The sequence below is a fragment of the Gossypium raimondii genome, chromosome 10, assembly GCF_025698545.1.
Source record: "Gossypium raimondii isolate GPD5lz chromosome 10, ASM2569854v1, whole genome shotgun sequence".
NCBI lineage: Eukaryota > Viridiplantae > Streptophyta > Magnoliopsida > Malvales > Malvaceae > Gossypium > Gossypium raimondii.
The window spans coordinates 11265599-11288384 of NC_068574.1; the positions used below are offsets into that span (position 1 = coordinate 11265599).

General features: G+C 34.1%; 3 protein-coding genes across 6 annotated transcripts; all 3 read right to left on the reverse strand.

Annotated features, from left to right (window-relative positions):
• Positions 1-7811: 7811 nt before the first annotated feature.
• Positions 7812-8525, reverse strand: LOC105775920 (uncharacterized). Its single transcript, XM_012598413.2, has one exon. The coding sequence runs from the start codon at positions 8523-8525 to the stop codon at positions 7812-7814; it is 714 nt and encodes a 237-aa protein (XP_012453867.1).
• A 5645-nt stretch (positions 8526-14170) lies between these two features.
• On the reverse strand, positions 14171-18835 carry LOC105777350 (GTPase ERA-like, chloroplastic). 4 transcript variants are annotated; one of them, XR_001128262.2, is made up of 11 exons: positions 18360-18835; positions 17746-17891; positions 17402-17542; positions 17216-17329; positions 16384-16509; positions 15973-16071; positions 15778-15879; positions 15295-15375; positions 15034-15094; positions 14648-14756; positions 14171-14333 (listed from the first exon to the last, which is right to left on the reverse strand). XR_001128262.2 is itself a non-coding variant. In XM_012600580.2 (10 exons), the coding sequence occupies exons 1-9, from the start codon at positions 18730-18732 to the stop codon at positions 14670-14672; spliced, it is 1269 nt and encodes a 422-aa protein (XP_012456034.1). In that variant the 5' UTR covers positions 18733-18835; the 3' UTR covers positions 14171-14333; positions 14648-14669. The 4 variants fall into 4 exon arrangements, 3 of the variants coding, with proteins under 3 accessions (XP_012456034.1, XP_012456035.1, XP_052478306.1); XM_012600580.2 differs by lacking the exon at positions 15034-15094; XM_012600581.2 differs by lacking the exon at positions 14171-14333 and having other exon boundaries at positions 14392-14756.
• Positions 18836-19414: 579 nt separating this feature from the next.
• LOC105777351 (uncharacterized) lies at positions 19415-22786 on the reverse strand. Its single transcript, XM_012600583.2, has 4 exons — positions 22626-22786; positions 20878-21665; positions 20112-20540; positions 19415-20011 (listed from the first exon to the last, which is right to left on the reverse strand). The coding sequence occupies exons 2-4, from the start codon at positions 21659-21661 to the stop codon at positions 19815-19817; spliced, it is 1410 nt and encodes a 469-aa protein (XP_012456037.1). The 5' UTR covers positions 21662-21665; positions 22626-22786; the 3' UTR covers positions 19415-19814.

Sequence of the window (22786 nt, forward strand, 5' to 3'; positions counted from 1 at the left end):
TCATTTTCATACTTAGTGAAAAAATATTTTCATTTTCGAATCTGACTCATTTCTCTAACTTCATCATTTTCATCCATTTTTGTTCATTTGATTCCTTGTGCAATTCATTTTTTTGTCTCAACGAGCTAGCAGAGGGGCCGATTGGACATATATAATTCAGGATCAAATAATTTATAATAAAATTTCAGCTTTTCGCCTATTAATTATAAATGCATTTAGTCACAAAGTCAGTCTATTATAGCATCGTGACTGAACTCTCCCTAATTACATACCATTACAAAAACTATTAAATATATAATAATATTTCACAATATCTCATGCAATAATCAAGGTATCTACCACAATAATATTTATTATTATTTCACAACAAATTTTATTATTAATAAATATTTGCATTAAATATATAATAATATTTTAATTGATGATTTCTAAAATTTATCTATTTAATTTATAATTTTAATTGGCAACAAAAAGATTCCAAATTTATCTTACATATATATAAAAAAACCACACATATATATATTCTAAATATAACGATACATATATAGAACCAAGTATTGATAAAAGGAAACATACGTTGGATTGTTGGATGATAGTCGGTTCAGCGAAATTTAAAATTCCAGCGATCAAATCCATGTGCAAGAGGATGAATTTGAGATAGAATAAGGTTCAAAATATACTCTCTCTTTTTAGTAGACAATTTTGAGCTTTCATTTGATTCAAATAGTAATTTTTGCAAATATACCTCTTGATTAATTGGGTTACACATTTAGATTTAAAGATTCATTCGAAATTTAAGAAGATTTGAATAGAAATATTAGGCTTAAAAATTGAATTTGGATAAAAAATTTACATCCGTTCAAAATGTGGGTTGAGATCAAGCTTGAACATTCAAGGCTCAAGTCCAACCTATTTTTCAAATTTGTAATGTTTTATATTATATAATTTATAATACATAAAATTTAAATCTATAGAATATATAATACTAACTCTCATAAATTTATAAAATTTAATTCCATCTCAAAACAAGGTCTAAAAGAGATTTTAAGTCTGCTACCCTAGCACACCTCTGTCTGCCGTCCCTGGCAAGAATTTTAGGTTTTCCTTGTTCTTTTGTATTTTTTTCCTTGAAATTTGTGTCTCGCGAAAGTCTATCTTCTTTCAACGAAAAGTGCAATTCACAAGTTGGTGATTTATACTTGGAAATAATGGAGGATGAATTAGCCCAATTGTCGATTAATGAGGAAGAAAAGGATACTATTCACATTCAAATGGATCTATGTTAGGAAAGAGGGGGTGAGATTTTTCAACTTGTGGGTTGTTTTCTCACAGCCAGTATAATTCACTTTCTCGCCATCAAAAGTACTATGGAAAATTTGTGGCAACCGGTTCGAGGCGTTTAATTCGAGATCTGGGGGAAAAAAGGTATTTGTTTCAATTCTTTCACGATATGGATATGGAAAGGGTTTTAAAGGGTTCCCCTTGGACCTTTAATAATCATTTGCTGATACTTTACAAATTGCAATTGGGGGAGGATTCGTTACAGGTCCCTCTAGTTTTGATACCTTTCTGGGTCCAGATTCATGATGTGCCTATTGGTCTATTTTTTGAAAACCTAGCAACGCAATTGGGTAATTTCTTGGGGAATTTTCTGGAATATGATGTTTCAAATCTAGGGAAAGAGAATAGAAATTTTATGCAAATAAGGGTCCAAATTGATATAAGGCGTCCTCTGGAAAGAAAGAAACAAATTTTATTTGGTGGGAGACATTCATATGTTACTTTTAAATATGATCGATTATCACTTTTATATTTTTATTATGGAAGATTGGGCCACATTGATTTATTTTGTGAAGCGAAAATGAATCTTGGAGTGGAAATTGCTGAAATGGATTGGGACTTATCTATAAGAGTATAATCTCGAAGGGCTTTGACCATGAATAGTGTCTGGTTACGTGAGGAAGGTGATGGGGATATGGGAGGAATCGACGAGGAAAATAGAGGATTCAGAAAGGGCCAGCAAAAGATGGGATGGAAAATAAAATATGGGAAGCCTGTTGATCCAGTTCTGGATTTTAATTTGGAAGGAGGTTCATCATCTGTAGGCCAAGGAAAGGAAAATTCACTGACAAATCACGCCCTAAATGTGATGGACCACAATCTGGAGGATGTAGCCCTTGTAGGGGAGGAGGGAAAGAAGAGATCTAAAGGGGAGATTGAAGATTTAACAGGAAAAAAAGAGATGGGTAATATTATGGCAAGAAGTAGGAGAATGGTGGATCTTAATCACTTATCATCGATGGTTGCCAAATGGCAAGCTGGCCAGGCGCAATGAAAATCTTAAGTTGGAATGCCCATGGATTGGGGAGTCCACGGACAGTTCGAAGACTTCAGCACTCGCTGAGGACTTATGACCCCCAAATAGTCTTCTTTATAGAGACTAAGCTTTGTAAAAATCAGATGGAAAGAGGTCGACGAAGATGTGGTTTTGTAAATGGCATTGAAGTAGATTCGGAGGGCACTAGAAGAGGTTTGTGTTTGGCATGGCGAAATGATGTCAACATCACGCTTCAGAATTTTTCTAAAAGACACAATGATGTGGTAGTGGCTGATAATGAAAGAGATGTTAAATGGCGATTTACCAGATTTTATGGAACCCCGTATGTACAAGATAGAGAAGATTCATGGGCAGTCTTGAAAAATCTCCACAAGGATGAAGACATTACTTGGTTTGTTTGTGGAGACTTCAATGAAATTATGTATGGTTTTGAAAAAAAAAAAGAGGCTTGCTTAGAGATGAAAGAAGAATAGAGATGTTCCGTGAAGCTTTGGAATTTTTCCAATTGATTGACGTGGGATATTCTGGCAAATGGTTTACTTGGGAGAGAGGTAATTTTCCTGAAACAAATATACAAGAACGTCTGGACAGGGCTGTTGCAAATGAGAATTGGATTTCTATGTTTCCTAAGGTAAAAGTTCAGCATCTGGTGCATTCTTTTTCTGGTCCTTGTCCCCTTTTAATTGACACAAATAAGAAAGACAAACGGAGGATAGAAAGTCGTTTCAATTTTAAAGCTTGGTGGATTTTGGATGACTCCTTTGTTGACGAGCTAAACACATATGGAAGATGGCATCAGGAGATTTTCTGAAGAAGCTGGAAATTTTAGAAAATGACCTAGAAAATTGGGCGAGACAAATGCAAAGAAATAAACAATGGAAAAAAGATTTTTAACAGCAAAGTTATCAAAACTGATTGAAGCTGAAAGGGATGATATTAACTTGACTGGGATGATTGATACAAAGATTCAGCTAAACTTTGAAATCGAAAAAGATGAAAGATACTGGGAACAAAAGGCTAGACTAAACTGGCTAAAACTAGGTGATAGAAATACAGCTTTTTTCCATAGCCAAGCAACACAGAGGAGGACGAAGAATATAATTAACAAGCTACAAAACAATAGTGGATAGGAAACAGAAAACCTTCAGGAAATGGAGAGTATTGCACGATCTTACTTTCAGACTTTATTCATTTTAAGGAATCAGGAAAACTATGATCATTTGCTCTCGGGTATTGATCGATGTGTTTTTGAAGAGGATAATAGAAAGCTTACAGTGCAATATACAAAAGAAGAGGTTTGAGAGGCGTTGTTTGATATGCAACCCATGAAGGCATCTGGTGAAGATGGATTTCCAGCTCTTTTTTATCAGAAATGTTGGCACTTTATTGGAGAGGAAGTCGTTGCTTTTTGTTTACAACTATTGAATGGAAAAATAGAGGTCAGTTCAGTTAACTCAACACATATTGTGCTTATCCCAAAAATTAATAATCCTTCTAATATGACACATTTCCGGCCTATTAGTTTATGCAATGTTATTTATAAAATCATGGCTAAAGCTATAGCAAACAGATTTAGAGATGTTATTGATAAATACATTGATAGCGCAAAGTGTCTTTGTTCCAAGAAGATTAATCTCAGATGATGTACTGCTAGCTTATGAATTACTGCATACACTAAAACAGAAGAGAATGGAGGAAAAGGGTTCTATGGCAGTAAAACTGGACATGAGTAAAGCTTATGACAGGGTTGAATGGAAATTTGTTAGGGAGATAATGTTGCAGATGGGATTTGCTTAAAATTGTGTCGATTCTATCATGAACTGCATGTCTACTATTTCTTATCAAGTTGTGCTCAACGGAAGTATTTGAGAAACTTTTCGTCCAACCAGGAGACTTCAACAAGGTGACCCATTGAGTCCGTTTCTTTTTCTAATATGTGGAGAGGGATTATCTAGTCTCATGAGAATAGCTACAAAAGAAGTAATTTTAAAAGGAGTCAAGGCAAGTAGAAGCGGCCCACAGATGTCACATTTATTATTTACAGACGACTGTATTTTATTCAGAGAAGCTTCAAGAAAAGGAGCTTTAGTATTCAAGGAGATCTTACGTGAGTATAAACGATGTTCGGGTCAGTGTGTAAATTTTGATAAATCAACTGTCTTCTTTAGTAAAAACACGCTGGAGGAAGAAAGACAATTAGTCGTCAACTTGTTGGGAGTTTAGAGTTCAGATGAGCCAGAACGATATCTAGGTTTGCCAAACATGGTAGGTCGAAGAAAGAAGGAGTCTTTTCGAGCTCTAAAAGATAGATTAAAGCAGTATATTGAAAATTGGAGTATTCGATTTCTATCGCAAGGTGGAAAATAAGTATTCATTAAGGCTGTCAGACAAGCCATACCGACATATTCAATGGCTTGCTTTTTACTCCCAAAGTCACTATGCGATAAAATGGAAGGCATTGTTGCGAAATATTTGTGGCAAAAGGGTCGTGGAAAGGGGGAATTCACTGGTGTACTTGGAAAAATCTTTGCATTTTAAAAGAAAACAGAGGGTTAGGTTTTCAAAATCTTAGCCAGATTAATATTGCATTGTTAGCCAAACAGGGCTGGTGACTTTTTAATTATCCAAATTCTCTTTTAGCCAGAGTTCTTAAAGCTAAATATTATCCACGTTCTGACTTTCTAAATGCATAGTTGGGAAACTTACCATCTCTTACCTGGAAGAGCATTTGGGCAACGAAGGGTCTCCTTCTTAAAGGACTAAGCTGAAGAGTTGGAAGAGGAAATGCAATCTCTATTTGGACTGACTGATGGATACCAGGGATTGAACCTGAGTCATGGCACAACAGAGGAGGCAATGGTGAGCTGGAACTAGTATCAGATCTAATTGATAGTACAACTAATATGTGGAAAACGAAGATAATTACAACTAACTTCCAAATGGACATTGCTCAAAGAATATTGTAGATTCCTCTTGCGATAACAGACTGTGAAGACATGCAAGTGTAGAAAGGTGAACACTCTGGCGAGTTTTCAGTACGAAGCGCCTACAAACTATTACAAGATGCTAGCTTGGATCCTAGTAGTTATTTAGTACAGGCCGAAACTAAAGATTTCTACAGGAAGTTATGGAATTTACAACTACCATCAAAAATTTTAATTCTTATATGGCAGATTTCCTGGAACTATATCCCTACACTAGTTAATCTTAGATACAAGAGAGTGATTACAAATGCTAGTTGTCCTCGATGCTGCTCCAAAGAAGAAAATAGCTACCACGTGTTTCGGCAATGTCCTACAAGCATTGATGTTTGGAATAGTCTTAATATGACTTCGGTAACAGCACACACAGATCAAATACATGGACATGGCTCACTTGGGTTTTTAGAAGGGGTACAAAGGAGCAGATCCTAATGTTCTGTTACGCCTTATGGGTTATTTGGGGCTCGCGGAATCAGATGGTTCATGAGAGGAAAATCACATCAGGAAAGGACCTTTCACACAAAATACAGAGCTATTTATTAGAACTTGAAGGAGTGCGTGAAAAAAAGCTCACCTTTACGTCCGCTAGAACTCAAGGATGAGGGGAGTCAATGAGGGAGAAAATACAGTTCGACGCAGCTTTTGATATAAGAATTTCCATATTGGCGTTAGGACTAGTAGTTTAGGTTCGGAAAGGTGTGATTAAAGCCTCAAAATCGATTCTTCATTCCAACATCTCATCTCCGTTTATTGCAAAGGCATGTGCATGTTTAGAAGCAACAAAGTTAGGCATCGAAATGGGTTTAGGCTCAGTTATATGGGGGATTCAAAAACAGTTATCAACAAATGTCAAACGACAGTTTGGGATAAATCGATTATTAGAGCGATTATTAAAGATATCCAGAGTAACAAATCTCACTTTCAAGAAATTGCCTTTAGGTTTATTCAAAGAACAGAGAATCTTCAAGCCCACAAACTAGCAAAGGATGCGTTAAAGAAAGGGGAAGAGCTGTACCTGGTGGGGGAGACGCTGAACTATAATGAAACTACTCCAGAAGAAAGATGGCCACAAAACCCAGACTGAAGAAAGATGTTAAAGGTGAAATGAAATGACAAAGATAGCAAATAGAGATAGATTTTTTTTGGAAGTTGCTATCCTCTGAACAGAACTGACGTTTTGACATGAAAAGTCGGAAATAATAATGGCGTCCAGGCTGTTTTGATTTGGCTAAGAAATGACCGTTGGTTTACTTTCTCTTATTTTCTTTAGTATTTATTTTATGTTTATTTCTTAGTTAAATTTCAGTGGGCTTCTCACTTAAGATAAAAAGTGTAGTCCATGTTTTAATTTTCTGTCCATTCCAGCATAACTGAGCTCAATGTTTTTTAAGCTGTAGTATTGGTTTTTCTATTCAAATAATAATACCCCAGTCAATTTATTCAAAATATATATATATATAATACTACTATGATATAGACATTAAAAAAATATAAAATCACTATATATAAAATTATAATAAATAAAAATATATAAATATTAATAAATATTAAAATAAAATAATTATAAATATATTTTTTAAAATTAAAATTTTGAATCAACCTAAAATGAATCTATATTAGATTTTTCTTTTTTTTCTTTGAATGGAGAATCTATATTAGTTATATACAAATATAAGGGACTTGATAAAATTTTAAACCTATATTCTTAACCAAACCAAGTTTAGACAACCATATTATCCTTAAACCCGACCGTACTCCACAGCCTTTCGGTTCAGCCTCTACTCAATCCACTCAGTATAAACAAGTAGAATTTCTCTTTGTGAAATATTCACAAAATAGTCTGGAAATCTCTCTGATGTTCTGTTTTATTCAAAAATGTTTTGAATAAAAAACACACATTCGGAGCAATTTTCAAAATCAACGTGATATTTTTTAAAAATGTCTTATCTTCTTTTCTTTCTAATTTTCAATATTCTTCAGTAAACTCGGTAGACAGATTTTGAAACTTGTGTGTATTCCATTATTGTTTAATATATAGGTAAAAGTATCATAAAAGTTGCTATAATAGATATTATATTTGTTTTTTATTAAAAGAATATATAAATTAATTTTTATATGTTAAATCAAAAAGTAAATTGATCTTTTGATAAAAAATTTCACTCATTTATATTATTGCTAATCTCTGTATATTAATATGGAATACACATATTACTGTTTAATTATTCTTTAATCTAATGTATAGAGATTAAGTTGTTTATATTTTGAGTAAAGAGAGCAAAACACCAACTCACTCTTAATTCAAAGACCTTCATTTGTATATCGAGGAAAAATATAATTATTTTATAGAAAAATATAATTATTTTAGTAATTATTTAAAATGAAAATTTTACACCAAATTAAAATTTTTGGATCATACTACGGAATGAATCAAAATTTAAGTGAAATTTTGAATTATTTGGTGGTTAAAATCTACTACAGAAAACTTTTATTTGTCAAGCATACCTCTGGAGAACAATGGACAGGGACTCTTCCCGGCGAAACCTCAATTGTTTATTGATGAAATCTTCGATTGTTCGTTGAAACTCTTCGTTACTCAGTTCGTCTTCTGGAAGCAATTCATCATCGATGTTTTCATTTTTTCGGCACTTCTTGCTCGCTGATCGTCGTAATTCCTTTTTCGCTTTCTCCTCTTTCTTTTTTACCGCCAACTTCTCCGACTTACTCCTTCTATACACTCCCGGATTATCCACTTCGGAGTCGGACTCCGATGGCCGCTCCATTTCTTCCCTCGTGCGAGAGCATTTCTTCACTTCAGAGATGATTTCCTTATCACGATCCTCATCTTCTTCTTGAGACTCCAATTTGGAACGATCCTCCTCAACATTTTTGGTAATTTCCTCGTAGAGTTTGGGATCTGCATTGTTAACGGTGGAGAAGATGCCAGACTTAGCAATGAGAATGGCGATGATGACGTTACAGACGAGGAAAACAAAGAGCGGACTCGCGATGACACCGCAGAGTTTTAGAACGAAGTCGCCGGAGATTTTGACGGCGAACGGCAGGCGCTCGAATGTCCATGCTAAAAACAGCAAAGCTATAAGCAATTCCAAAAAATGGAACACCTTCGCTGGGGCTTGAAGCCAATTGTACCTCTTCATCGCCTTAGCTTTCTCTTCTTTCACGCTATCGAAATCATACGAATCCATAATGACAACGAACGTTGAATGACCGAAAGAAACTTGAAACGTTTAGAATTTCCGTTTGGTTCCCTGGAAACTGATTTAAGTTTTTCCGGGAAAATGAATAAGAAAAATATGGAGAGAGAGTGGGTACGGATATGGAGTTAAATCATCTGAAACTTGGTCAAATGCTTTAATAGAATGATAAAGTCATGGAATTACAATTATTCTTAGTGATTTTAATTTTTTAAAGAAAAAATATTTTACTTTAATAAAATTTCTATCTAGTACTAAAAATATTAATAAACAAAACTTATTTTCTATATCATATTTGTTTTTTCCCATAAATAGAAAGATAATATACTTCAATACACTCAAACTCACATCCTCTTATATTGGAAACAATGTCCATACCAATTAAGTTAGAACCCAATCGACTACTTATATATCATATTTAAATAAAAGAATTACAAATTACAAATTCAAAGATGAACACATATTCAATAATATTAAAATACAAGTTTGTTATCACTGACTTATATTCATAACTTATGTTTTTTAATAGTTTATGTAAAATTTTTAAAAGAACTTTTCAAAATCAAACTAAATTATGTATAAAAAAAACTAAGGTAACCTATCTAGGTCACTCTAAAATTATTTCATTCCTGTTTTGGTCGCTCTAAAATATTTCTGTCAAATATGGCATTGTCGTTAGTAAGTATTCTTGTTTTGGCATTGTTCCGTTAAAACCCCAAATGGAAAGCTAACTAGGATGTCACATATTGTTGATTGTTCTACCAATTGTATATATAATGAAATATTTCAAAAATTAATTATAAACCTTCGGTACCATCTTTAACCTTAAAATCAAACCCTAAACCCAAAAATCATTAAACTCTAAACCCTATTACCATCCGGCCTACACTCAAAATCAACCTCTAAATCCCAAAATCATTGAATCTTAAATCCCTATTATCATTCCTAACCCTAAAATCAAACCTTAAATTCCAAAATCAATAAACATTAAACCCCCTTCATCATCACATTTCATCAATACCCAAACAAATAGTTGGGATGTTAAGGAAAATCAAATAAATGCGATGATAAAGAGTGTTTATGGTTTAATAATTGTGAGGTTTAGGGTTTGGTTTTAAGGATAAGGATGATAAAAAGGTTTATGGTTCAATGGTTTAGGGGTTTAAGGATTGATTTTAGGGTTAAAGATTATAATATGGTTTAAGGTTTAATGATTTGGAGGTTTAGAGTTTGATTTCAAGGTTAAGGATGGTATGTAACATCCAGATCTGACTAGTCTAAGTTGGCATGTAGGTATGAAGTAACCTATTGGCGAAGTGTTGTCCACCTAAATGTCTCTTTTTGGTGAATAGAATGGACGTATAGGAATTGTCAGGATTGTAAGTAAGGACTTTCTTTCAGAAATTTTGCTATACGAAGAGGAGGATTTTATTTCAGAGTATCGATGATATGAACTATCGCCAAAGGTATAGTACGCCCAGTTAGTCTAAATTATTGTGCTAGTTAAGTCGTAAGGAAATCTAGTTAGGAACCAATTGGATAAACTGATCTGATATTTATTATTAAGATCCTCATTTATGTTCTCTTTAGAAACTGTAAACCGTTAAGAAAGACAAACTCTAAATTCAAGTGACACTTGTTGAATCTCTATAAGTGAGTTTGGGTTGTATGTATATGTGTATAAGAGTTTCGGGGGGAGACGTTCCTGATTATTCTATTCACTAGTTCCTCTACTGTGATTCAATAGTATTTCTTCCTCTATAAACTGAAAGGTAAGGATCTAAGTCTAATCAATGATTATTCCATCTTTGGGTAAGTATTACAATTATGCATGTTAAGTTCGAAAAGAGTAAGTCTGTAAAGAGTGTATGAACAGTAAGATGTAAGAAAAAAGCTTTATATGGGGGTTGTCACTGTTTGAGATGATGGTAGAAAGTATACAAATAAGTTTTAATAGTGTTTTTATGTTCTGTAAGCAGTTGTTGCTGTGGGATCGTGTTAGATGTCCAAGTATGGAGCTTCGAAATACAGTTTAGGTAAGTCTCTACTCTAACTTTCTTACATAAACTTTTCAAGTAGAAAGATATATATATATATATATATATAAAGGATGATGATATCTATAATAGTCGGTAAATGTATGATCATAGTAAAGATGAAGTGAGTATTATGATGATATGTCAAAAGTTCTGTTGAGAATAATATTGATTGGTAAGACTGCAGATATAGTTGTGATACTAGAGGAATGTCAGTTAAGAATACGATTACATTTGAGTAAGTAAATAATGAGAAATGTCTCATTGTGTAGCCTCTGGTAGGGCAGTTACAATGCTAACCAGACTAGCATATCATGAATTGAAAACGAGTGTAAGACCATGAAGTAGAGACTCGTGGCAGCTTAGTATAATCTGGAACCATTTATGATGTAGCCTCTAGTAAAATGAGAGTAAAAGACCGAACACGATACATGAATGTGAGAAAGACCATGTGGTTAAGACCCATGACGTGAAATAATATGTCTGTATGTAAATTCATGGTGTAGCATTCGATAATATGTAAATCGAAATGGCAGATCACAATACATGAACCTCTATATAAGTCCATGAAGAAGAAACCATGACACCATATGTGAAGTCTGTCGAGACAGTAAATACGAGACTTTGTATAACGCCTCTGTGGCATAATCTGTGTGATGCCTTAATGGCATGTTCTATTTGGCCCTTGTGGCGTGATCTGTTATGTGTGTTTGCAAGATGAGTCTATCTGTTACTAGGTGAGTTATGGATAAATCTGTTTGTTCTAAAATAAGTATGACTCAGATAAAGTACCGTTATGCTCACAATTAAAGGTTGAGTAAGATCTGTGAATTAATGGATTAAGTTATTGAAAAGAATTGTGTTTCTACATGATGGTAAAGGTATTCGCCATGAAAATTTGAAAAGGTTGAGTATATATATAACTGTATCTATGTGAGATTTAAGGATCTTTCATTATGAGTTTGTTTGGGTTAAGAAATGATTGAATCAAAGTTCTTGGAATATATCATATTGAGGTTATGTCTGGAATTTAAGGACTTTACCTAAAATCCTATGAAAGCTAAAATATGGGTATTCTGAATATTTGTGGTGTTGAATGAAATTGATGTGGAATTCTTCTAATTGATATATGTAGTATATCATAAACATGGATTTGTGTGATGGTGAACTAAGGAATGATTTGAATAAGATTTTATGGTAATCAGTTATGGGTGAGTAATCGCCAAATGTGTTGTAATCGCCTATGAACATGTCTTTGAACAATTAACTAGAGCAGAGCATAAATATTAAAATCTAATACATATGAAACAGATTTTGAAGGTATATTTTGTAGGGTAGTACTTAAGCAACAAGGAAAATCAAGTAATGTATTAAAGAATCTTCAATAGCCAGATAAGTTAGAATTGGTATTTTGAAGAGTATGATATCTGGCATACATGTGTGGACAAAATTGTAGTGGTATCCGTCATAATAAATGGTTTAGAAGAATGGTTGGGCACAATGGCTCATACCAGAATGCAAAGTATTCATCAAGGTATTTTTGTAGTAAAGCTCACTTAGTACTCTAGTGCTTACAAGGTTTGTTGTTGTATCTCCGGTATTTGGGAAGAGTTTATGCCAGAGGGACGTTGTTAGATGTGCGTCTAAGTTTCAATGAAGCGAGCTATTATGCATACAGTGGAATTGTGACGTAGTCTTGGAATACGCATTTCGAGTCTAATTTTAAATAAACTTTTATTTTGTAAAGATCCATATCTAATGTAACAGGTTATTGTATAATACTTCCTTTGTTTTTAGATGTTAATTTTTACAGTGAAATTGTTATATAAAATAATTAGAGAACTGGAATTGTAAGCTGTTTTAGAAAAAAAAGGGTTATGTGATATGTGACGTAACACTAAAGATCCAAACCTGGCTAATCGGGCCGAGTTAAGGGCATTACATGGCAATGGAGTTTATAATTAATTTTTAAAACATTTAACACATAGCATCCTAGTTAGCTTTTCATTTGAGTTTTAATAGAACAATGACCAAAATAATAATATTTACTAACGATAGTGCTATATTTCAAAAAAAAAGAATAATCAAAATAAGAATAGATGTAATTTTAAAGTGAATAATTTACCCAAAAAAACTACCATAAATTATTTGAACTTGAAACCGGAAGCTATTAATAAAGAAAATTTTAAACAATGATCTAAGGAAGTGTAATGTATCATATTCTCATAATATATATATATTATTTTCAATCTATAAACATTAAATATTTAATAATTTATGTTTTAAAAAATAGAGGTCCACAAAGTACATGTCCCATGAAAATATTTTTCTTTTAATTCTTTGCTTTTCATTTTTTTCATACAATTTTAAATTACACATCAATTTTCAATCCTTAATAGACACCTTCCAAATCAAATCTCCCAAATTCTTGCTTCCCTAGTTTTGGTTTTATTAGTCTAAAACTTATTTTAGAATTAAATTTATTTTTGTAAGGAGTTTACAAGCTACAATCACAAATATCAGATCAACTTATTATAAAGCACAATAAATTAAAACCAAAATGTATCCAAATTTTTTATTAAAAATATATATCCAAATGTATATTAAAATAAATCGAAACAGTCCCATACAATAAAACTTCAAATAATAATAATAATAAAACTTACATATCACATTTACAACGCCTTTACCAATTCAAAATTTCATCAAGCATTAAATTCGTTGAATGGATTAAATTCGTATTGATATTCATGTGTCAAAATATATGTTAATTAATTTTTGTGAAAAAAATAAAAGGTACTAATAATTTACCATAAATCCTGCTTATTTTCGGGCTCATCCAATCATTCTCAACACGTGCATTAAATATTTCTCCCAAGAAATCGTTCGATTCCAGTTGAAAGACGAAGCGATTGTAAGCTGATTCCTACTATAAAATTGATGTTTCCCCAGTTTCTCTTCATCTTCCTCAATTGTTTCCTCCAAATTCGAGATGTGGTTTTGCTAAAATTAGCTATAAATCCATTGTTCATGGCATCGGCTTTTCACTCATTACAATCCATCCAAGTTCATATCGCACTCTGTTTCAGCTTTGAGAATAACAATGGTGGCGCCCAGCAAAAGCATCAAGGAGGAGGCTTCCAAACCAAAATTGAAGAGTTTGAAAGCAAGGATCCAAGGAATTAAAAAAGTAATGGGAAAGATAGATCAAACAAGCATGAGAGAGGATCAAATGAAAATAGGAGAAAGGCTTAGAGATGTTAAACTCAAATGTGATGAACTCAGATTGGAAACTCAGGTGATTGCGAGGCAATCGGCTTTCAACCGGATTCAGCTCGGTATGCCAAGATGGTCACTTTTATAAAGCTGCCGCCCTGAAGTTGTTTTCTTAATTCCGTTTCCAATAGAAGAAATTTAATCTTAATTTATTTCAACGACAATGTCGGCTATCACTAATCTCAAAGGATGTAATATTACAATCTGTTTATTCTTCATAAGTTTGTCTTGTCTCACTGTTTTTCTCCATTTGTTCTTGGGACAAAAGATGGTTTTTAAATTGGAATTGAAGATAGTTCAAACACAACTTACTAACAAATCAACTAGAAAACCAAATTCATATATAGAGATTCGAATTTGGAGTTGCTGTTAATAACTACAAGAATGTAAGAAATCATTTTAACAAATGAAGGAACAAAATTTACCTTACAAGTAGTCAACCAACTGGGCAAGCGGCCGGTCAAGCTTGGTCCAATGAGCCCATGCCCTATCGACCACAGACACGGGGAAGTTGAGAAACTCAAGGCAGGAGGCAGATTTCATCATTTGTTCAACAAAGGATATTAACATTAACGGCAAACAAATGTTAGTATAGAAGTAATTTAAGACATGTCGAGAAATGATCTGGAAGGGTACATCGGCATAATAATTCACTAGATTATGGCACACCTACTGTATGGGTGAAAAACAAAATTGTAAGATGAAATCTGAAACAAAAGCCACATTCCTTGAGCCCCTACTTAGTCAAAACTGATTCAAACATTTTCATAAAACTACTCTTTAAAATTACACAAAAATGACCTGTATGAAATGGGGAAAGACGCTATAGTGCTTGAATTTGCCCTCCATAACCATAATATCTCAAAAGCCCTTCATCTTGCCGCCAATTCTCTTTTACTTTCACTTCAACCTGTATATAGAATTTGTTGCTTCAGATTAATATGGCTGGCAAGTGCTAACCATGCTTGACCAAATCACTAGGATCAATGAATTTCCTTAATGCAGGCATTTTGGTTATAATGACGGTGAAAATGCTGTTAACGACGTGTTAAAAGGAAAACATCTCATATCCGCTAATCAAAGATTGGACTATGACTTGATAAAGTGAGAGTCTTTCCTTATGAGGCAAACTTTCCTCGAAAGATAAACCAAAAAAATAGTCTTTAGACCTCCAAAATGGACAATACCTCATAATGATACAGCCCAACAACCCTTGCATAAACAATGGCGCCTCTATGGGATCGAACCCTGGGGAAAAACAATCCCACATCAACTACCCAAGAATTGGACTGTGGATTTTAAAGGCAGGGCCAACCTCAGCCTTTTTTCAAAGGAAACCGTGAGGACTGTTTTTTGACCACCAAAGTAGACAATACCTTATAAAGAAAGTAAACCATACACATTTCACCATATATAATTATGAGAAGCATAGTGATTCAAGTTCACACCTCGAGGAAGACTTTCTTCTGTAAGAAATCTTCTATGTCAAGCCGAGCAGCTGTCGCAAGCGTTTTCAGAGCTTTCCCTCCCTTCAATAGTAGAGGGCACAATGCATCAAATGGAAGGCTTAGAATATATCATGGACATGCAAATGTATGTTATTTAGATGAGATTATGGCACACCCATGATGTGGGTAAAAAACAAAATTATGGATCAAATATATTTATAAAAAAAATATATAAATATAATTTACCTTGTAAAATACGGATATTTTTGTTATTAACCAACTAAGTTGGTGCCCAGTTGACTGGTGACACCATACTTAGTAAAGGATTTAATATTAGTAGAGATTTCATATTTTAAATTAACAAATTTGAAAACATCAAACACTGGTCAGATTAAACTCTTTTTTGTCAAACATATTCAACAAGCTCAAAGGACCACTAAAATGAATCAAGCAAATTGCATAAAGACACAGGATAATACTTACTTTTCCAATGAGAATGATTTTCTGGGAGTCTTTCTCAACAACAATTTCTACTTGTATGAACTCCTTTGCATTTGGCCTGGTTTTGTAGCTCACTACATTTACCTGAAAAATTTTGAAGAAGTTTTGGTTGGGTTGGGTTTTGACATTCTGCTGATGATTATATCTTGCTGGCAAGCATGATAACTATAGTCATACCTGACATGCGTAAGGAACCTCATTGCGATACTGCATAAATATCTTTTCTCTGACAATTTCAGCTACAAAGAACCTTTCTGGGTGTTCACTTACAATGTCCTGGCAATGCATAAAAAGCACTACAGTTCATATGAACAAAGCAATTTATTTTTCAAGTCCCACAAAAGTTGGGTAAAAATTTTATTTTGGGAGGAAAGTTGGGCAACAGTTAACATGAAGCCAAATAAAATACTACGTTATCGACATAGTGCAACTTTAAAATCATACCATTACCTTAATATTAAACAAATTCAAATATTTGACAAGTTTAAGGTAACATCCCAGATAACAAGAGTTACCACCATTTTTCATTCTTGAAAATAAGTTGGAGAGGAATAGAATCACAGACATATATGTTGAGTTTCTACATACCTTTGGATAGTAAGGTGGCCCAGTAGGAAGTTTTGACAGTATCCAATCCTTGATATCATCTACCCCATGTCCATACTTTGCACTCACAGGTATAACCTCGTCGACATCAGTAAATTTCTCATACCACTGCAATGCATAGGATTTCTATTTAGGAAACCAATCTTGAGGACCGAAGAACAATTCAAGGTGTTACAAATGTTAAAGTACAGAACATGGGGAATGAACTTAACAATTTGACAATTCAAAGTTGAACTCGCATGCTAGGTGGTGATAACAATATGCTGGAGACACTGCTGCAAACATTTTAGAGAGAACACCTTTGCAAACTTTGGTTAAGGTTTTAAGCAACATTTAAGACCAATGTTGGACTAACCATATCTGTATTGTTTCTTTGTTTCATTTCATGCACCATAAATTTACAAAAACTAGACTACAATGACAAGAAAAACTAATTTGATAATTGTCAATATTGCAAGAATGAAAACATTAACATTTATGAATTTTGATGCATATTACATGGTAGTTCAATTGCAAGGAACATGGCCTTTTGGGACATGGTAAAGCAAATACCCTATACATTGCAAGGAAAACCGGCAAGCACAGCCATGGCCTTTTGTCTTATTGTAGGTCTGCTAGCAGAAAGTAAACACAAAACTTTATTCACAGACAAAGATGAGGTGAGAAATATTTGCAATGCAAGAAACCAAAGGGCAACATAAGAGAATTTCTGTAACTATTTCTCAACCATCCCACTTGTGACACCAACAAATATGCATCTTAAATTTTAAGGACATCCACATGAACGCACATTCAAAACTTGACAGATTCTTACCTCAAGCTTTTTTGCAATTTCACCAGGTTTTATCAGATCTTTCTTATTCAAAACCAGTAAAGTTGGCAGTGTACACTTAAAATCTCCTACGCCTTCTTCTAACACTTCATTGATCTAGACATAAGAAACTGGACTTAGAAAAAGGGAGGAATGTTCAACAGAGAATGTAAAAACCATGAAGCATACATTTTCAGGCACTTTACATGCATCAACAATAACAAGTACACAGTCAGCATTCAAGGCAGCACTTCGGACATTCTTCATCATCATAGAATCCAACTTGTGCATTTTCTTCTCAATAACACCTGGAGTGTCATACAGTATCATCTGCAAGCAAAGCTCTGGGCCATACGAATTAGGAATGGAACATGATTGTCCTATGTGGTTAAGAAACTAGACACAAAATTTCTACATAATCTTTAAGGTTATTGACAATACCAAAAAAATGACCCAAAACATGGCAAACAATAGTTATGACAAAAGTTTGTCAAAAAAAAAATAGTTATGACAAAAGAAACTAATCTTCAAACCTGATACTCCGGGCCTGAACATATACCAAGAACTCGATGCCTGGTGGTTTGAGGTTTATCCGTAACTATAGACAACTTCTGACCTATCATTTGATTAGCAAGTGTGCTCTTTCCAACATTCGGCTTTCCCAGAACAGCCACATACCCTACATTTGACCCACCATCAAGATATAAAACCACAACAGACAAATGAAATCTTTGACAAGTTCGTACTACAACAAAAGGAGTTGACCGCAATCTGTAAAAATTCAATCTGCTCTCAGTCTCGCCATCTCTTATGGTAGTATATTTTACAAAAAAAAAAAGGCTCTGTTGCCACGGTACTTGTACAATTTGCATTTTGGTTAAAGAGATAAAAGAGGTAAAGTGCATTACGATTGTAAACAATATTTGTGAGTAACAAAAAGCAAGATTTCACTTCCATATCTCCAAGTGTATTAGAATTGCTTAACGTATTAATCAATTATGATTTCTTTTCCCTTTTTTTCATAAAAAAGGCGGATTAAACATGATGTTTCTCGTTGATTTTTGAAAGACATAATAACCAAAAACAGAGAATTAAATGACAAAGAAACCAAAAAAAAAAAAAGGAGCAATGAGCTAAGCTTACGAACCGCTGCGATGATTAGTGGGAGAGGTAAAATCAAGCTCTTCCAACTCGTACTCGTCAAGCAAAGCCATGTTCCTATCTGGTTTTTCACTCAAAGACAAAAAAGAGGAGTCGTCACCACTTATTTCGTCTTCGTCTTCTTCTTGTGAATCTTCAATGAGATTGTTTCTTTCAAGTACTTGTTGGATTAAATCTAGCCTGGAAATCTTGTTTGGATTCCAGCTCCTGGAACCGCCTTTTCGAGCTTGGAATCGGAACCGCGATTTTCCGTGACGATTTCGAACGTAGCGAGGGAAAACACAAGACTTGCTATTGCTGGCCGTTAAGAAACACTCTCTGGCTAACGTCGGAGAAATGTGCAGAGCTAGTAGCTCCATTACCGCCGTCCGTTTCTCTCCGCTGTTCTCTCCGCTTGTTGATAGGCAGCTTCACTGAAGCTGATTCAGCATTTCTGCGTTTTCAGACAATTGGATAATTCAGGATTTTTATCGTATTTATTTATCCTTTGATACAGGTTCGCATAAGTAAAACGCAGCGTTTTGGACCCGTCCTTTGAACTTAAATTTTAATCCTCTTTTATCAATTTGACCTTTATTTATTTTAAGATAAATTTAGTCCTTAATTTTTAAAAGAAATCAATTCAATCATCAACCTTTTAAAAAGACATGAATTATTATTTTTAATAGAAACACTAATTAAAACATTGTTTTCTTTAAACATGACAATCAACATGTCCTTATGTTTTTCTTTAATTTTTACGAACTTTATAGAATATTTTTATTTTTTACATATTTTTATTAATTTTAATATTTATTAATATGACATGTAAAACAAATAATGTCACGACATAAAATACATGTAAACTATTATGTCAACATCACTAACAAATTAATGTTTTAATTAACATTTCCATTAAATATAATAATTTGACTCTTTTAAACCATTAATAACTAAATTTAATAATAAATAAATAAAAGCTAATTTAACTAAAATAATTTAATAAAATACATAAACATTAACAACTAAATTTGTAATTTCATATTTCATTTAATAAATTTTAATGTGTTAATAATCATTATTATATAAATTCATGTTAATATCCTTATGCCGGAGTAGCTTTATTGTTTTGTATTGAATTTTATATATTGCTATTTCTGGGGAAGAACGAAGGCGTCTTTGTTAAAGAAGAAAAAGATTAACCCGTCTGTTAGCTTAATGGTTGAAGTGTTTAACGCTTCAGATTTGACTTTGGCTTGGGGCAACATTTCTTTTTTTCTTTCTTTTTGTAAAAAGGAGGTTATAGTTTGGGATACAAAAGGGTGAGGATACAGAAAGGTGCAGAAGTTGAGATTCAAACTACAAAACGGCTGAATGTCACTTTTATGGAGTGACTATATTAACCAGCAGAATTAAGCTCAAGATTGGGGCTACCACAGCTTTAATGATAGAATAATTTTTTTCACTTAGCTGTTTTTGTGGTTGCATCATCACTAACAGGTGCCTGAGTAATGCGGGCAGAAGATGCCGATGATGCTTTTCCTGATGGGAGGTAAGACCATGCCAGGGCTGTCATGCCGAGGGAAATTGCTGCGGCTATCGAACCCCAGACCCATTTTTGTCTTCTTTTTTTCCTTTGTCTATCACGCCGTGCCATCTCTGTAATTAAACAATGATAAATTGCAAATATCAGAAAAAGGAATCCTGTAAATATAATGCATCATTACACTTGTAAACATCATGCTTATAGAACTCTCACCTATAGCCTCTTGGTTCCTCTGAGACATTTCCTGATTCACAGCCTTGTAATAGTGCAACCGGTCCAACAATCGGGCGACTTCAAAGTTCTTCAATTTAATTTGAGATTCCATCTCCATCTGCATCTCAGCCCTTGCAAAACCTCTTCCCACAGATAAAGATACAAGTCGTGCAACACTCTCTTGCTGCCTCAGTTCTTCAACTGGTTTCACCAGTTCATCATCTGTCGCATCAACCGGATCTACTGGCAATGCCAATCCTGCTACAGCAAACTCTTGGCTGATTCTTTGCCACTTGCATCGCATTTGGTTCAAAGTTTCTTCTGCCTTCTTCCTCTTCTCGATCTCTACGAGTAAATTCGATCTTATTTCATGCAGTTCAGCTTCAATGTCGCGAACAAAAGTATGTAGTGCATTATCGGAGCTTAGCTCTGGAGGAAACAAGAAAGGTAGGTAAGCTAGCTAAACGGACAACAAAATCATCACATTAGTTGGCTTATCCAATGCTAAGCAAATAGCCATGGGGAAAGTTTTCATATTTCTCATTAGTTGAACAATAATCTCTACTATAAAAGGGAAACCGGGACACCTATGAAATATGCACACATGAACATAGAGATCATAGACACAATTAAACAAGAAGAAATCCAGCACAATCAATGCTACCATGCTCCTATATATCGAGTTTTTCAAACAATTAGCACCTAAATTATTAGGTATGCATTTCCATATGAAATTACACGCAGATAAAACTAACACTCTACATACCGTCCCATGCATCATAAAACTCTACCCCTGATGCAGCAGATTTTCCAGCACCTTCGGCCGCAGTATGATCATCTCCATCAGTATTACTTGTGGCACTCGTTGATTCATTCAGATCAAAGAAATCTTCTTTGTCACTACATCTGTCCGAGTTTGGCGGTCCAACCTTTGGCACAGCTCTATCCTTGGCCAAACCATTACTCATCAGGCAGCTTCCAACTTCCCCATTATTGCTTCCCAATTCACCATCCCGGACACCATTTTTGTGCTCATCTTGAATGGAGCCACCATGGACATTTGCCTTCTCCGCATTGACATGACCATTAAAAACACCATTTCGATGCTTCTCTTCATTAGGTTTACGAACGCTAGAAGTAAAAGGAACATCCTTCGATAAATCAACATATTTTGTTTCTGCCAGTGATGCTTTGTCTGCTACCTTTACTTTGCTGTTAACCTCATCTTCTTCAAGGGTTATTTGCCGTGATAATATTTCGGAAGAGCTCCTCGAAAGGCAAGGTCCACGTCGCTTGTGATTAACGATGTAAGGAGAAGAAGGGAAAAAAGATGTTGAATCAGGTAGTGGAGTTGCATCCGGAGTAGCATACAAGGCAGGTGAAATTTGGGGGCGGTTACCCTTCCTTTCTGCAGCTGATGTACTGTTCCTCCTCCTTAGCTTTGAGTTAGGAGGGATAGGTGGTTTTAAATAACGAGAAGATTTATGAACAGATTTTGAATCTCCAGATTCAATTAACCTATCCAAAGCTATAGCAGTAAACGGTGGCATGGCCCTGCATAATCAAACAAACAAAAGCAAAAGTCACTAAGCCATATGTATCATTATCCATGGAGAAGAACTAGAGGAAAGCGAAGGACGAGAATATCATTCTTACTACATTTTAGAACATTATATTTTCAATGAACTTGAGAAGGTTCGCTTAACTAAGTTACAGCCAGGGGCATTAGCACATTGACCCCACTAGAAAATCTAAACTTATATAGGAATATAACACCATTTTTATGTTTTTCTTGTAATTTCATCTTTTGACACCATTAAAATTAAATAAGAATCCAAATAAAGGGTCAAAATAAGTGAAGTTTCCTCTTTTTAACGACAATGAGTATGTAGTTTCAAAATAAAAAAAATCTTAAAAACTCTTTATTTTAACTCTTGCCTGCAATAAGTAAAAGATGAAAATAATGGACCATTTAAACTCAGATTTTAGTACTTGTTAACATTTTCCTCCTGCCTCGGACTGTGAGCTAAACACCAACCATAAAATAAGCAAAAGCTCATATAAGTAAATGAAAAGGTCAATAAAAAATTGTGCTATGCCTATTAGAAACAGCAAAGGCGAAATGCATGAGAGTTCCTCTTAATTTTAACAGCAACCAAACCCAACAGAAAAATAAAGAAAATTAATATATATATATATATATATATATATATATATATATGCCAACTACATGATTGAATCTATTAGCAAAAAAAGTTTACATGATGAATCCAGAAAATGGAAAAGAAAACTCAAAAAATATCACAAACCGAGAAACAACACGACCACCAATGCAAAAATTGAAAAGGAAAAAACACCGTGTAAAAAATTGCCTCTTCTAGTTAACAACAAAAAAAAATAAGAAGTAGAGATAAAGAAAACTTGAAGAAACCAAGACTCCTTTTCTTTTGCGAAAGCTCCGTTTGGAAGCGGAGAAAAGGCTAAAACAATGGAAGAGGAGCGACGATTCATTACCTTATACGTACTTATAGAAGAAACAACTAGGTGGGAGCGGCGGCGATGGTGATGGAGACGATGGCGCGTCGAGAGAGAACCGGATCAAATAAGAGCGCGCGAAGTAAAGAGATGCCACGGGAGGCTTTTTATTTTTAGATTTGTTGCAATTTAAGACCGCC